At 42.4% G+C, this 16,213-nt stretch overlaps 2 protein-coding genes across 2 annotated transcripts; one reads left to right on the top strand and one right to left on the bottom strand.

Moving 5' to 3' along the window:
- The first annotated feature begins 3,548 nt into the window (after window positions 1-3,548).
- On the top strand, window positions 3,549-4,102 carry LOC108203502 (uncharacterized). The gene is made up of 2 exons (XM_017372470.1): window positions 3,549-3,749; window positions 3,812-4,102. Exons 1-2 carry the CDS (start codon window positions 3,549-3,551, stop codon window positions 4,100-4,102), a joined length of 492 nt encoding a protein of 163 aa, XP_017227959.1.
- A 1,647-nt stretch (window positions 4,103-5,749) lies between these two features.
- Window positions 5,750-8,233, bottom strand: LOC135152038 (uncharacterized). Its single transcript, XM_064091451.1, has 3 exons — window positions 7,910-8,233; window positions 7,085-7,687; window positions 5,750-7,012 (listed from the first exon to the last, which is right to left on the bottom strand). The coding sequence occupies exons 1-3, from the start codon at window positions 8,231-8,233 to the stop codon at window positions 5,750-5,752; spliced, it is 2,190 nt and encodes a 729-aa protein (XP_063947521.1).
- Between the last annotated feature and the right edge of the window lie 7,980 nt (window positions 8,234-16,213).

Here is a 16,213-nt window from a genome sequence, read left to right as displayed (position 1 = left end):
CATGTGTTCAAGCATTGTAAAAGCTTTCAAGTTGTTTGTAAGTTGCAATTGTTATATCCACAGTTTTCTGTGCTTTGATCACTCGGTTGTTTTAATCACTAAACTAGAATACATCCTGTCGAATTTATTCTACGAACTTTAGTGGACATTAAAACGAACCTTATTAATTATATAACGACTTAAAACATTGTTATATTAATTAATTAAAATCTGTTTAACAAGTTTAATTCAAATCAGATTATTCCGCCGCGATTTTTAGTGACGATTGTATTCAACCCCCCCCTTCTACAATCGTTTCAGGACCTAATAGTTGAGATGCCTCATTTCCACTAAAATACATAAGTGTCACCCATAGAGTCACATTTTAGAACTAAGTTGGGCATTGCATATGAGTGTGTCATCGGTGAGGCCTTGACCTCATATTGAGTCCATGAGTTAGTATTAAGTCATATAAGATAGTGCAAGTTAGTTTAACTCAATGCACTTAGTATAGATGCATCATCTTTGCCAAGGCATACAAGTGTTGCCAAGGTAAGCATACTATCAAGCCAAGTAGGATGCCCTTCATTTGTGAGTCTTGTGAGGTAGGGCACAAGTGTGCCTTACTCTTATTTGGTTCGTTAAAGTCAGTAGAGTGTAATTAGGAAGTGTTAGTCTTAGACCTTATGTGTTACTTGACTAATTGCTTAAGTGACTTTAGGGATAACTAGAGATTATTAAGTGATAATGACTAAGTAGTTGAATGCCATGCCTTACTTGTTATGTGCATTACTTGATGAATATGTTACTTGTTATTAGTTAAGCTTAAGTGTATATATTAATATATGTGTATATATTTATATATATATATATATATATATATATATATATATGTTGTGAGAGGAATGATACAACACCCCCAGAACCGTATAGCACAATTATAGGGATATCTATCACAACTACGAAAATCACGGCTAGCTCTTAGGGGCTACCGTTAACATAAACTAAAGAAAAACAAATGTATTTAAGGGCTGAGCATGCAAAGAACCAAACAACGAGGCCGGAATTATGGAATTCCGTCCTGCAATTGCCCAGAAATGTACGTCACAAAGGTTACACGTGCCTCTCTTTAGAGTGTAGAACTCGTGAGTTAGAATCCGAATCCGATCCCTTTGCAAGGTGCCTACATACCCTATATTTATAGGGATCAAGCCCATGTAGTTCTTGATTTAGGACTCTGAAGAGATAAGCTCTTATCCCCTCTAGTTTAGAATCTTTATCAAAATTTCAGTTGTAATTATTATACTTCTTGTCTTTGAGAATTATCAACGGATGGATAGAATAGGATGGCTAATTGTAAATATCCAATGCCATGTAATTTTATCTAAGTGAAGGATATTCAACTGATGAGATGTAACTATTCAACTGATGAAGACTGGACCATGTTTCAACTGATGAAAACCAAGCATTCAATTGAACACAAAGTATTCAACTGATGATGCTAAGGAATTCAATTGATGAGACTGGAACAACATTCAACTGATGAAGTCTTTAATTCGTTCAACTGATGAAGGAACTTTCAACTGATGGAGCCAAGAGCAGTTGAAAGTTACCAGAGCTTTCAACTAATGAAGCAAAGAGCAGTTGAAAGTGACTAGAGCTTAAGCCTGACAAATCACATGGATCGAATTACACTAAAATAGACATGGAAGCCTGATTAGGAAAATAAAGAAGAAGCAGAAACATTTTTATCTCATGCAATGCAATCTGGATCAAATCAAGATGATTGTCAAAGATGAAGACATCTTAGAAAGCATGCATAAGACAAAGATGTGCAGCATTGTTTAGATTAGAGTGCAATTTGTATTCTAGTTAAAAGCTTTGTAAAACTTGGAGTATATAACCAAGTTAGTAGCATTAGTTGAAATAGTTCGAAAAACTTGAGAGAAAATCTGAGAGTTAGAAACTGTTCAAGTGATGAACTTGCAGCTGTGCGAATTGTAATCAATCCACAGATTCTTCAATATAAAATCTCACGTGTGGATCATTCAATCCACCCGTATTTTTAATACTTGGTGTTTTTCTGTTTTGCTGTTTTTAAAGTGTTTATGTTCTTGAATCTTTTAATTTGTAAAAGATTGTATTTAACCCCTCCTTCTACAATCTTTCTTATAGTTGGTGTAAAATAACACTCCTGGAATCCTGCAACCCTGGTTGCACTCTGGTGATTCCAAAGCCTGGGGAGAGGTGTCACCGTTTCGACACCCTCAAGCCGGACACCGACTACCCCAAGGCCGTGCTCTCCGCCTAGTTCTTCAGGCTGGGCTTGTCTCTCCCCCTCCATCCTTTCATCCTGGAGGTTTTGGACTTCTATGAGGTCTCCCCCATGCAGCTTACCCCCAACTCCTACCGCATGGCGGTCTGCCTCTACATCCTCTATGACATCCACCATGGGGTGAGGATGTCTGCTTTGGAGCTGGGCTGGTTCTTCCAGCTGAAACTCTCTGGGAGGACCCCAGGGTTCTTCTATCTCACTGGTTGGAACATCCATCACAAGAAGGGCATCAAGGGTAACCTCCAGTCGATGTCGGACTGGCAGAAGCTCTTCCTTTATTGCTATGACTGCCCAGTCTACAGGAAGGACTTCAACCTCTCCCCCAATAAGCCAGTTTTCCCCTTGTCCATTGTCCGGTTTAGCTTTTTAGGCTTCCCGTTTTTAGTTTCCTTATGCTTGTATTTGTTGTAGACATGCCAGTGCAGACTCCTTTGGCGGGAGAGTCCCTTGAGAGGGCCAAGCATGTGCTGGGGCTTTCCACAAAATTAGGTGATGGCTCCAGCCTGCTAACTCTAGAGAATCTGGAGAGGCTCGATTTTCCACCACGGTGGTTGATGCATCCCCCGTTGACGAGGGGTGCAGGTATTGAAGGGGATGAAAGCCCAGGTTTCCTTTTCGCTTACAACTTCGAACTTTCTCGTCTTATATGATATGTGTCTTGTAGATTTCCTGTTATACATCATGCGTGCTTTATAACTTTTCTGCCATTTGCCATGCTTGCATTCTATTGTTTCTCCATTATCAATTGCATAGTTTCTGACTGTCTTCCTTTGTCTCCACTTGCAAATACGGCTGCTAATATTCCCAGTTTTGTCAAGCGCTCCACCAAGTATGAGGACCTCTTCGGAGAGGCCTCCGGTTCCCAGGCTCCCGTTCCTGCAAAGCCTATCTCCCAGCTTCCCGCTCCCTCTCTCGACCAGAAGAAGACTTCTTCTGGAGGCCGCAAGAGGGACCCTTCCAAGACAGCTGAGGCGAGGTCTTCCGCGGAAGGCCGCTCCAGCAAGAAGCCCAGGGTGGCCCTGGCACGCAGCTCTCCTGCATCCTCCTCCACTCAAAATACTCAGTTCTTCCAGCGGATGCTCTCTGACCAGATCCCCGAGGCTACCATCCGGGAGTGGGACAGGCTTTCCATTGCTGAGGCCACCCGAGACAAGGTGGTGGCCAACGCCAAGAGCCTGTTCCTCGACCTAAAATGGGGGTACATGTTGCTAACACTGCCCGGGTCAAAGAGACAATGAGGGCGGACTTGACGCAGGTTAGGGCTGACCTGGCTTCCGCCACAAAAGAGAGGGACGCCTACCGAAAGGCCAACCTAAAGTTTAAGGAAGCGGAAGCCAAGGCCCAACAGCTGAAGGAGAAGGAAGATATGGTAAAGAGGGGGCTCGAGGAGGAGGTTGACGGCCTACGTAGGCAGGTGAAGGAGCTTGAGTTGGAGGTAAAGGGCCTCCAGGACGCGGAAGCTACTGTGTTAAGTCGGCCTACCGGTTCTTCCCCGAGAATGACTGGGCAAAACTGGGGCCCGATGCTGCGGTATCCCTGGAGGAGGCGAAGGCCGAGGACGAGGATGGCCTAGATAAGGTCCTGGCCACTTCCCAGGGTCTCCCCGTAGACGACGTCGATAAGAGGGCCGCGGCTGAAGACGAGCCGAAGCCCACAGAGCTGATTTCTGCGGGTTTTGTGGTGACGCCCCCGGAAGGGGTTCCGGCCGCAGCCCTATCGGTAGCCCAGACTTCACAAGGTCCCCCTGCTGTTGATGAGAAGGACTCCTCCTCCCCTGCTGCTCCCTGATTTCATTTCCCTTTGTTTAATCAGCTTTTTTAACTACGAATATTTTGGCTTGGCATTTATCGTCATGAATTTTATACTTTGGATGAGGGTGAGGGCACCTCCGAATGCCTCGCAAGATATTTTTGATGCTGCAAGGGCCCCCCCTGTTGGTGTGGGGAGGAATTTCCTTTGCAGTATATATTTATTTATGCCAACTACTTCAATTTCCTTCAATCTCCTTTGCCTTGTATGATTTTTCTTGTATTCCCTTAGATATTACTGTGTTTGTCGCCTAATCCTTCCATTCAGGTAGAAAGAATGAATACAGGGGGTAACCCTTGAGTTGAGAATGTACATATTGTCCAATTTCTGGGGGTTGCGACCCTTGAGACTTTGTTCTTCGGGGTTGTTTCCTTTCTTGGGCATGTACATAGATGTAGTTGTGTTGAATCCCCGTCAATGTAGAAGCACTTAATTTTTTCTTGTAATAATCCATCCAAGCACAAGTAAATTCGATCTTACGCGCAAGCTTGGTGTCGGGGCTTCACCCGTGAGCCCCCAAGTGTGAGCCTTGAAAGATACCCTTGGGCGTTAGCCTTAAAGTGATCCCCAGGTGTAAGCTTTTGGAGTAATCTCCAAGTGTAAGCTTCGAGATAACCTCACAAAATAAGCCTTGTAGTAATTCCACCAAGTAAGCCTTGTAGTAATTCCACCAAGTAAGCCTTGCAATAACTCTACCAAGTAAGCCTTGATATAACTCCTCCAAGTAAGCCTTGCAATAACTCCACCAAGTAAGCCTTGAGAGCCTGCATAGGCTTTAAACTCGAAAGCCTTGATAGGCCTTCAGCCTTGAAAGCCTTGGTAGGCTTTAAACTCGAAAGCCTTGATAGGCCTTCAGCCTTGAAAGCCTTGGTAGGCTTTAACCTTGAAGGGCTACTGTAACCAAGGCTTTAACCTTGAAGGGCTACTGTAAGACGAAAACCTTGCAAGCTTGAAAAGCTTGAAACCTTGCAAGCTTGAAAAGCTTGAAACCTTGAAAGCTTGAAAAGCTTGAAACCTTGAAAGCTTTGATAAGCTTTAACCTTGAAGAAACCTTGAAAGCTTTGATAAGCTTTAACCTTGAAGGGCTACTGTAAGCCCAAAACCTTTCAAGCTTGAAAAGCTTGAAATCTTGAAAGCTTTGATAAGCTTTAACCTTGAAGGGCTACTGTAAGCCCAAAACCTTGTAAGCTTGAAAAGCTTGAAACCTTGAAAGCTTTGATAAGCTTTAGCCTTGAAAGCCTTGATAGGCTTAAAACCTTGAAGGGCTACTGTAACATGGTAGAAAGTTGACATAGCATAATTTTGGGGGGTGTAAAGACACCACATCCCGAGCATCCTAGCAAATAAAGCAAATAGTAGCCTGATAATTTTCCTAAAAGCATAGCGATTACAACTAATAAATCGCCTTTATTGTCCTGACCCTTAAGCCGAAGTCTATAGAAATACTACCCGGGTGAAACTACTGGTAATACCTCTTTAAGTGTTGGGCGTTCCATGCCCGTGGTATGAGTCTTCCATCCATGTCTGTCAGGTGATAGGTACCATCCCAAAGCACTATTTTGATGATGTATGGGCCTTCCCATTTTGCATCGAAGGCTCCATGAGCGGGAACCCTCATGTTAGGCATCATTTTCCTGAGAACCAGGTCTCCCGTTTGAGGGGTCGATCCCTCACTTTCTTATCAAAATATTTACGGGTCCTCTGTTGATACGCATCAAGTTTCAACTGAGCCGTATCCCTTACTTCCTCAATCAGGTCTAGGTAGAGCCTGTGGTTGACTTCAATATTCTCAGTGTCATAATTATCCCTTCGAAAGGACCCTGCTCCAACTTCCACGGGAACCATGGCTTCACACCCGTATGTTGGGGTGAATGGGGTTTCGCTAGTGGTTGACCTTGGAGTGGTATTGTAAGACCACAACACCATTGGAAGTTCTTCCGGCCAACATCCCTTTTTCTCTTCCAGTTTGGCTTTCAGGGTGTGCTTAATAATTTTGTTTACGGCCTCCGTCTGACTGTTACTTTGAGGGTGGCACACCGCGGAAAAGCCTTTCTTTATGCTAAGGTGTTCATAGAAATTTATCATCTCATTGCTATCAAACTGCTTCCCATTGTATGATATGAGCTTGTAGGGTACCCCGTATCGACAGACGATTGCACGATAAACGAAGTCGACTAGCTTCCTTGCAGTGATGGAAGCCAGGTGTTCAGCCTCAGCCCATTTAGTAAAGTAGTCTACTGCCACGACTGCATATTTCACCCCTCCTTTCCCTTTGGGTAATTCACCAATCAGATCTATACCCCAAACAGGAAACGGCCAGGGACTTGTCAGGGTCTTTAGGGGTACTGCTGGGTTCTTGTTTGTATTAGAGAACCTTTGGCAGCTGTCACCGGCCTTGGCAAAGGCATGACCATCCTTGTAGAGGGTAGGCCAGTAGTAGCCTTGACGGAGGATTTTGTGAGCAAGGGAGGCACCCCCCGAGTGATTCCCACAGATTCCTTCGTGTACCTCGCGCATAATATATTCACATCTTATCCCAGCAACACACCTAAGGAGGGGCCGGTTGAACCCCCTTTTATAAAGGATTCCATCATAGATTACATACTGGGCTGCCTTGAATCTCAATTTTCTGGCCTCATCCTTGTCTATAGGCAGGGTTCTGTTGGCTATGTATTCCTGGATTGGGGTTGTCCAAAGGTCAGACTCATCGACCTCACCGTCCAAGACTTCAATCTTGGGGATGCTAGGCTGATATTTGATTTCGAGGGGGATCACCCAAAGCATGTGTGCATCCCTCTGAGAGCCCAACTTGGCCAGGGCATCTGCATCTGCATTCCCAGATCTTGGTAGTTGCTCTAGCTTGATTTCCCTGAATTTGCCGATTAATTCCTGGGCATACCGCCTATAGAGATCAATACGGGGACCCCTAGCTTGGAAGCCTCCTCAGATGTGCGAGACTACCTGCATAGAATCACTGTAAACATTCATATTTTCCACCCTCATCTCCAAGGCTAGCTTCAGCCCCGCTATTAGGGCTTCATACTCCGCGTCATTGTTGGTGGCTTTAAAATCGAAGTGAATGGAGCTTTGCAGCTTATGGCCTTCTGTACTGACTAAGATAATGCCAGCCCCGACCCCATTTCCATTGACAGCTCCATCGCCGTACAGGTTCCACCAAGGGGAATAATTCTCGGGTATGGCTATTGGAGACTGAGGTTCAGGTACACATTCCATCCTTTCAACTTCAAAAGTGGGTGGAAATTCAAATATGAAGTCAGCTAGCGCTTGCCCCTTGATGGAGGTTCTTGGCTTGTACTCTATGTCAAATTGGACTAGCTCGACTGCCCATTTCATGACCCTTCTAGAGGCTTCCGACTTGTGTAAGACTTGTCTGAGGGGGAAGGATGTTCGCACTTCAATCTTGTGAGCCTGGAAGTAAGGCCTTAGTTTTCGGGAAGCCAAGATTAGTGCGTAGGCTAACTTCTCCATGTTCGAGTATCGGGTTTCAGCATCGAGTAGTCTTTTGCTCACATAATATACCGGCTGCTGGGCTTGCTCTTCCTCCTTGATCAGGACAACGCTAATTGAGAACTCAGAAACCCCTAGAACTCAGAACAGTGGCGGGCTCCCAAGTTGCTCCTTCAGCTATAGGAAGGCAGCTTCGCATTCTGTCGTCCATTCAAATTTTTGCCCCTTTTTTATGGCTGCAAAGAATTCTCTACATTTGTCTGAGGACTTCGAGATAAACCGGTTTAGGGCGGCAACCCGGCCTGTAAGGCATTGCACCTCTTTTACATTCCTAGGCGACCTCATTTCAATTAAGGCCTTGATCTTCGCAGGGTTAGCTTTGATTCCCCTATGATTGAAAATGAAGCCCAAGAACTTGCCAGATTCAACCCCGAATACGCACTTTTGTGGATTCAACTTCATCCTGTTATCCCTTAGTATGTCGAACATCTCTGATAAGTGTGTCACATGATCATAAGCTTCCTTTGATTTGACTAGCATGTCGTCCACATACACTTCCATTGTTTTCCTAGTCTGGTCCATAAACATCTTGTTGACCATCTTTTGATATGTAGCCCCAGCATTTAGCAAACCGAACGGCATGCCGATATAGCAGTAAAGTCCCCTGTCAGTGATGAAGGAGGTGTGTTCCTGATCTGGCTCGAACATGGGGATTTGGTTGTAGCCTGAGTAGGCGTCCATGAAACTTAACAGTGCATGCCCCGCAGTGGAATCCACCAATTGGTCAATTCGAGGAAGCGGGAAGCTGTCCTTAGGGCAAGCCTTGTTCAGAACAGTAAAGTCTATGCATGTTCTCCACTTTCCGTTGGGTTTCTTCACCAATACCGGGTTTGCTAGCCATGTAGGTTAGAAGGCTTCTTTCACTAGACCTGCCTTCAATAGTCGGTCTACCTCTTCTTGAAGAGCGGTAGCCCTTTCCCCGCTAATTGGCCTTCTCTTCTGTCTGACCCCCTTTTTGTCTGGGTCAATATTGAGGTGGTGGCACATGACTTCTGGGTGAATCTCGATCATATCCGAATGGTTCCAAGCAAAGACGTCCAGATTATTCTTTAAGAATACGGCCAGGGTTTCCCTTAGGTCCAGCCTCAATTGCTCCCAATTTTTAGTTCTTTAGAGGGGTCGGACTCATCCACTAAGATGGAAAGAGTATCCCCGGCTACTCCAGTCTTCACCTGGGTTTCCGGCATCCTTGGGTCGAGGTCGATCTCAACGGTAACCTCTTTGTTGCCACCCTCTTGGGGTTGCGTACCCAGGATTTCATGAACGGGAAGCCGTGTCCGGTTTCCAAGTTGATAGGTTACGATCCGCATGTCTCTTAAGATGGGTCCGCCCAGGATCCCGTTATAGGAGATGTCCTCATTTACTATCATGAACTCTACAACCTGAGTGGCAGCCAGTGGTTCCACTCTAAGGGTGATTGAGAGTCTTACCCTTCCAACAATTTGGACATCATTTCCTGTGAAACCATATAATTCGTTATAGCAGGCCATCATGTCTTTGTTTGCATTTTTCATTCTTTGGTATGCACTATAGGCCAGGATATTGACAGAGCTTCCGTTGTCGACGAGAAGCCTGTATACATTGACATTTCCAATCACGGCTGTTACGACCAGGGCATCGCTATGAGGATGGTGTACTGTGCGTGCATCCCCCTCGGTAAAGGTAAAGTCCATGGTCTCCCCTTTGAACATCTTGGGAGGCCTTTCAGACAGGTGGAACACATTGGTTAAGGGTGGCCCTCGGGTTTCCCGTACATATCTCCTCATAGCACTGTGTCCCTGGCCTCCCACGAAGGGTCCTCCGATGATTGTTCGTACACTGCCAGCCCGAGTATTGCGGTTGGCTCCCTAGTCATTTGCCCTTTCGGCCTTCTTCTGCTTGTATTTCTTATCCTCTTGGGCTACAAATTTCGTCAGGTACTCTGTTCTGATAAGGTCCTCTATGTGGTCTTTACGATGAACACATTCTGCCGTGTCATGCCCATTCAAGTCGTGGAAAGCACAATATTTCCCCTGTTCTTTCTTTCCAGGGGGTCCATTTCGAAAGGGCTTCCGGAAGAGTCTCGCCTTGTCACCAACCTCGAAAATGTGATCTATGGAAGCTGTCAAAGGCGTGTATTTATGGCACCTTGCTTCTCTTGTCTTCCTCACCGTTAGCCTTGACTTGTTGAAGCCCTGTGTGCTGGTTGTATTCACAGTAATGGGTGAAGTCTGGCTATCTCGGCTTGAAGGCTTCTCACCAGTAGGCCTTACGTAGGGATTCCTCTTATAGGTGTTCCTCCTTTCTAGGCTGTAAGAGCTATCCCTCTTATTCTTCCAGCTGCTATGGCTTTCAGACTTCGACTCCTTCTTAAGCTTGGCTAGAGATTCCTCGATCACCTTATGGGGCTCCGCCCTAGCAAAGAAGTCAGCCAGGGTTTCGGGCTCCCGTCCTTGCAACTCTTTCCAGAAGTCTGTTCCAGGTCTTACCCCTGCTATCAAGAAATTCTTCAGGGTTTCCTTTGATGTTGGCCTGACACGGGGCACCTCTGAGTTGAAGCGTTTGAAGTATTCTCTTAACGTCTCGTGTTCCTTCTGCTTAATATTAGCTAGAGTGTTGGCAGGTGGGGCATAAGTGACGGAAGCCCTGAATTGTCCCACAAACAGCTCACTCATTTTCCTCCAAGAGCTGATAGAATTAGCACGAAGCCTCTTGAACCAGTGGTGAGCGTCATCCCTGAGGGTTGCAGCCAATAAGCGACATTTTGTGAGGTCTGGAATCTGGTAGACCTCCATCTCAATGTCAAACCGACTAAGATATTCTACAGGATTCGTGGTTCCGTTAAATCGCAGGTCGCCAACCCCCCTTAGATGCGCGGTAGGGGTGACTCCCTAACCCTCTTAGTAAAGGGTGACTTGACGGTAAGCTCGGCTTTCGACTTCTTATCGGCCTTCACCTTCTTTAGGGCTTCCAGCAGCTCTTCCATCTTGCACTTATCATCCCCATCATCAAGTGCAACCTCATAGTCATCATCCAGGGGTTGATCTTTTTTCTTGCTTACTTCCTCATCATTGTGCGACCCTGAGCTTTCCTCATCATCATGAATGGAGATAACTTTCGACAGCCTTTGGCTTTTGTCCTTTGACCGAGATTCAGACACGGGCTTCTCCTGTCTTTGGCTGGGAGGAGCCCTGCGTTGCGAGCCTTCAGGTTCATCCCCATTAGGGGCCTTGTTGCCAAGCCTGTGCCGTAAGTCCTGCTCGGTCAGTTTCCTCCCAAGGCGGTCGAACACACTAGCAGCCTGCGAGTGGTCTCCATCATCCATTTCGGGGTCAGCTCGGTCCTCAGCGTTGCCACCTTCCATCCTACCGCCTTCTCCATCAAAATCTAGCTTGGTGGGAGTCACCTTGCTAGCCTTTTTCGACCTTGCTGATTTCCTTTTCAGAGAAGCAATCCTTCGACTCATTCTCTTTATTTTTGCCTTCATCTCCTCGCGTGTTAATTGCCCGCTCGGAACATCGCTTTCACCTTGCGTAGCGTCTTGGGATTTTCAGTTTTTTCGGGAATTTTTGACATCTCTCCTCTCTAAGATCAGTAATCCCCTCCTTCTAGCGCCAAAAAGTGTTGTGAGAAGAATTGATACAACACCCCCGGAACCGTATAGCACAATTATAGAGATATCTATTACAACTACGAAAATCACGGCTAGCTCTTAGGGGCTACCGTTAACATAAACTAAAGAAAAACAAATGTATTTAAGGGCTGAGCTTGCAAAGAACCAAACAATGAGGCCGGAATTATGGAATTCCGTCCTGCAATTGCCCGGAAATGTACGTCACAAAGGTTACACGTGCCTCTCTTTAGACTGTAGAACTCGTGAGTTAGAATCCAAATCCGATCCCTTTGCAAGGTGCCTATGTAAGTCTAAATGTAAAGACAACCCTATCTGTTACATAGGGATGGTAACTCAACAATAGAACAGGACAAGTAAATAACACTACGCCTGCACCGGAATCGGAAGATACGAAGACAAAGGTTGAAGAAGCCATCTACAGTCTTGAAGGAATAAGTTCACTGGAAGAAGTTCATTAATATGTTCATGCCTCAGTGAAGAATAAAGATTGAAGTATTCAAGATTGTGGAAGTAATGAAGATGTTGTCCGAGTACTCGAAAGATTTCAGTGCAACCCCTGAAGCAAGATATTTTTATATCTTGGTTGGCTAATTTACAATCAACAAACTGAAGCATAAACTAACCCGGAATCGACTGATCAATGTTTGCTGACAAAGACGGTACAATGTGTGACTTCAGTGTTAGTCGCTTGTGAACCAGACCAGTGCACTAAGCGTCAGCACGTACGGAGCTTTGCAAAGTATTTATCAATCGAAGAAATTGATCAAGTTATCAAGTCATTTGTTCCAAAGCCAAGCCAAGCCAAATGCTCTGCCTCTGCAAGCTGTGCCAAAGCTTACTACTCAAATGCCATATGTCAAGCTTCCACAGAAAGCCATATCAGGAAGTGACATTTTTATATGTGTGCACTTATATAGTTATATATGTATAAATATATTTATATATATGTATATATGTATATTTAATTAAATATAGTATACATACTATATATGTATATATGTTTTTAAACATATGTATATGTATATTTATATGTATATATATTTAAATAAATATATATGTATATAATATATGTATTTATATTTTACATAAGCAATTATATAATTAAGTGTATATATATATTATATTATGTGCATAAATATATGTATATTTAAAGAGAGTTATATACATCTTTATATATATATTTATATTTATATTTACACATAGTTATATGTATATTATATATATTTAAATATATGAGAATATATTTAAATATATGTGTATATATGTTACTATATGTTTATATAAATATTATATATATGTATATATTTATATATACTTTTCTTTATATATATTTATGTTTATATTTATATTTATAAATAACTATATATATCTCTATATATATTTATATATAGATTTACATTTGTATTTACATATAATTATATATTATATATATTTAAATATATGAGAATATATTTAAATATATGTAAATATATTATTATATGTTCATATAAATAAAATATATTTGTGTTTATATATATATATATATATATATATATATATATTTATTTATTTATTAATATAATAACAACATAATATATTATATTATATATATTATGCATGCATGTGATGATGTCAGGTGTCTAGGGCAACCTAGGGTTTGCATGTGAGGGAGGAGAGATAACAGTGGAGCTCTCTACTGTATCAAGCGCAAGTTTACTACACTTAGAATATTTTCTAAGTGTCTTCACAGTGAAATCAAAGGCGCAACGTTTGACCTAGAAGAAGTCCGAGGAGAGATAACAGGGGGAAGTTACACTGTACAAGGTGCAAGAATGACTTAGAATATCTCTAAGTCACCAAGTATCTCTTGCACACTCTGTAGCGCAACTTTCATGTTAACCAGGAGAGAGAAGAGTGAGTACTGGAGGCTCCTCTCTAGCGCCAACTCATCCCAGGCGCAAGTTGGTTAAGTTTTAACCTAGAGTGATAACAGTGTGGCACAGGAAAAACTACATGAGCGCAACATTTGACAAGCGCGGCAAGGTTTGACTTCTCCTATATACAACAGTGGCGCAAGTTTGAACACTTAGAATAAATTCTAAGTGATCAAACACTGGACACGGTAAACTCTTCATTGGCGCAAGTTCAATATATATATATATATATTGTATTTGGCGCAACTTGGATCACCTGTCTTAACCAGGGTTAGTTAGTGAAAAGCCTATAAATACCCATGGATTTTGTTCTCATTTGTAACACTCTCCACCACCTTTATGGTGGAATGGCTTTGTGCCTTGCACACTACTACACACAAATAAATCTTAGCTTAGTTTTGTAATATATATATATATTTATTTAGAAGCTAGGGTTTGTGAGTGTACGTAGTAGTAGCCATTGTAGCCAACCTTCGGGTTTGGATTTATAGCACCCTTCGAGGTATTTATCAATATACAGATATACCTTGAAAAATATTGTGTGTTGGTTTAATATTTTCATATCCTCAGAAACCGACCCGATATATATCCGGAACACGAAACCCATTACAGAACTGCAATTTATTTATCCGCAAGATTCAAAAGAATTTTAAATTGTAGTGAGTATCGTATTCAACCCCCCCTTCTACGATACTTTGGACCTAACAGCCTACATACCCTATATTTATAGGGATCAAGCCCATGTAGTTCTTGATTTAGGACTCTGAAGAGATAAGCTCTTATCCCCTCTAGTTTAGGATAAAACAACTTCCTCTTGTGGTTATCTAGCGGCATCCCACTCCAAGTAGGTCACTTGAAGCCTTCATCTTCAATATATATCCGAATATTTGCACTAGATATGTATATATGTTGTAATTATCTCCAAATAAGCATGATTATCCTTTAAATGGTGGATAAATAACAGCTGATATACTCCCAATCCACCTCCAATTCGTCCTACTAGAAACAAGGAAGAAGAGTCCTGCTTGGAGTCTGTCTGCCGTTCTGCCCAAGCGGCGGAAGCCCTGCCAGCGGCATCCCCTAACTGCAGCCCTGTGGCTGCAAGCCAGGATGCACTTAGCGGTAACCCCTAGCGGAGGTAACCCCTAAAGCGCCTTCAGGTGCAACCCCATTCTGATGGCAGCCTTCATTACACTTCCCATGCAAGTCCATATACCTTCTTGTACACCTTCAATGATTCACCCATCCATGGTGAAGCCCATTATCCTTAACGAGATTATTCCAGTAAGCCCAAATAATATGATGGGCTATAAAATAAGCCCAGGGAGATTCTATGGCACAACAATATATATATATACACACACACGAATGGGTAGTTAGCATTGTGGTGACGAGGATACTATCAATTATAGGTGCGAGTAGGAGGCCAGGAAAGGAACCTCTGGAAGATCCAGTACAAGTGTTCAGTAAGCTTAGTCCAAGCAAGTGGAACTCTCAAACTTACCTTTATACTTGCTTGATTGATTATATACCCTGTGAACGCATTCTTACTGCTTATCTAGAACTGAATCACCTATTCATCACCCTATGATCAAACTTTTGTAGGAACAATCGGACCTTGGCCCTGCGTTTTATGATACTAATTAAAAGTTCGAACAGAATATTAACCTTAATCGCTACGGCGCAAGCGATTCAAATCCACGTCTTCTATTGTATTCCCTGATTCTCCTTGGACGAAGTGTGACCTTCGATCTCCCAATGCGTGCCTCTCCTTAAAGCTCCGAAAACCCAAAACCTAAGTTGTCTCCTTGAGAAAAACGTCTGCCTCTCTCAAACTCTAGGATGAATTCGTTTTGGTGTCTCTTTCAGCTTTAGGAGAACGAGAATATATATAGGCTACAGTAGCGATCATGGACTATTAGGTCGGGCCTCCAATGACATTCCGGGCCAGGCCCAATGTCATTAAATATTAATTCAATCCACTAAAGAATTAATATTTGCACTACCTTTCCTAATTCCGTAAATTAATTATTTAATTCGGCTCCCATATTAATTGCTTATAAATTCCCCATGTTTAAGATATCGCATGTCCATTACTTAAATTAATTTCCGACAATTAATTTAATCAATATCTTTTATCCTTGATCATCCACTCAACCTTATAATTAAGCAAGAACAAATCTGCCTGCAGGACTAAAGCATAATTATCTTTATGAGCTTTCAAGAAGACATCATCACCCGAATATATTTTTCGGACATGGTTTCTTTTTATAGTCAATATCCCACTCTGTATATAATGTCATTGCCCAATACATAAATTCGTAATTAAAAATTAATTACTTAACTTATGAGTCAAGGCATGTGCATTAAATACAAGTGTCAATCACTATATCTGGATTAAGAACTTAAGCATTAATAACATCATAGAATCTTAGTTTTTTATTGTCAGAATAAAAGAAACAATTATTTTACTATTTTGATCCCGTTCAATATACACAAAGTATATAAGTATTATTCAATAGTCAAGATAAACTATTTCAAAATAATACTTCAGTCGTTCCAATGGTTTGTCTAACACCATTTAGACTGTGAACCTTTATTATATTATATAAGGAGTCTGACAATCTAATCTTCTGCTATCCTATTTGATACTAGATTGTCTACAATATATAATATACAGACAATGTGAAAACATGCATTCAAGATTCTCAAATAATTGTTATATACTTCAAACGAATATTTCAGTATAACCCTAACAATCTCCCACTTATACTCAAGATATTCTTTGAGTATATTGGTGTTTATTACAAGCAATCCACTACCAACTATAACTATGTGACAAAGTATCTGACTCCAATCACTTCCACGTGCTCCTGAAAAGCCTTAGCTGGTAAGCTCTTCGTGAAAGGATCTGCCCAGTTATCCTTCGATGCTATATCAGCCACAATGATATCTCCTCGCTTAACGAATTGTCGTATGAGGTGATACTTACGCACTATGTGTTTCGCTGCCTTATGGGCCCGTGGTTCCTTGGTA

Source organism: Daucus carota, chromosome 4 (assembly GCF_001625215.2).
Source record: "Daucus carota subsp. sativus chromosome 4, DH1 v3.0, whole genome shotgun sequence".
Lineage (NCBI taxonomy): Eukaryota > Viridiplantae > Streptophyta > Magnoliopsida > Apiales > Apiaceae > Daucus > Daucus carota.
Note: the sequence above shows the minus strand (reverse complement) of the source record. Positions and strands in the feature narration are given on the sequence as shown.

What these genes read in the sequence shown, in the direction of transcription:
- LOC135152038 (XM_064091451.1), bottom strand. Translation starts at nt 8,233, where the DNA reads ATGCCGTTCGGTTTGCTAAATGCTGGGGCTACATATCAAAAGATGGTC. An exon ending in CGCCTAGGAATGTAAAAGAG is followed by an intron (nt 7,688 to 7,909) that starts GTGCAATGCCTT and finishes GTCCTGATCAAG; the next exon opens with GAGGAAGAGCAAGCCCAGCA. An exon ending in TTTACAGTGATTCTATGCAG is followed by an intron (nt 7,013 to 7,084) that starts GTAGTCTCGCAC and finishes CGGTATGCCCAG; the next exon opens with GAATTAATCGGCAAATTCAG.
- LOC108203502 (XM_017372470.1), top strand. Translation starts at nt 3,549, where the DNA reads ATGAGGGCGGACTTGACGCAGGTTAGGGCTGACCTGGCTTCCGCCACA. An exon ending in TGAAGGAGCTTGAGTTGGAG is followed by an intron (nt 3,750 to 3,811) that starts GTAAAGGGCCTC and finishes TTCTTCCCCGAG; the next exon opens with AATGACTGGGCAAAACTGGG.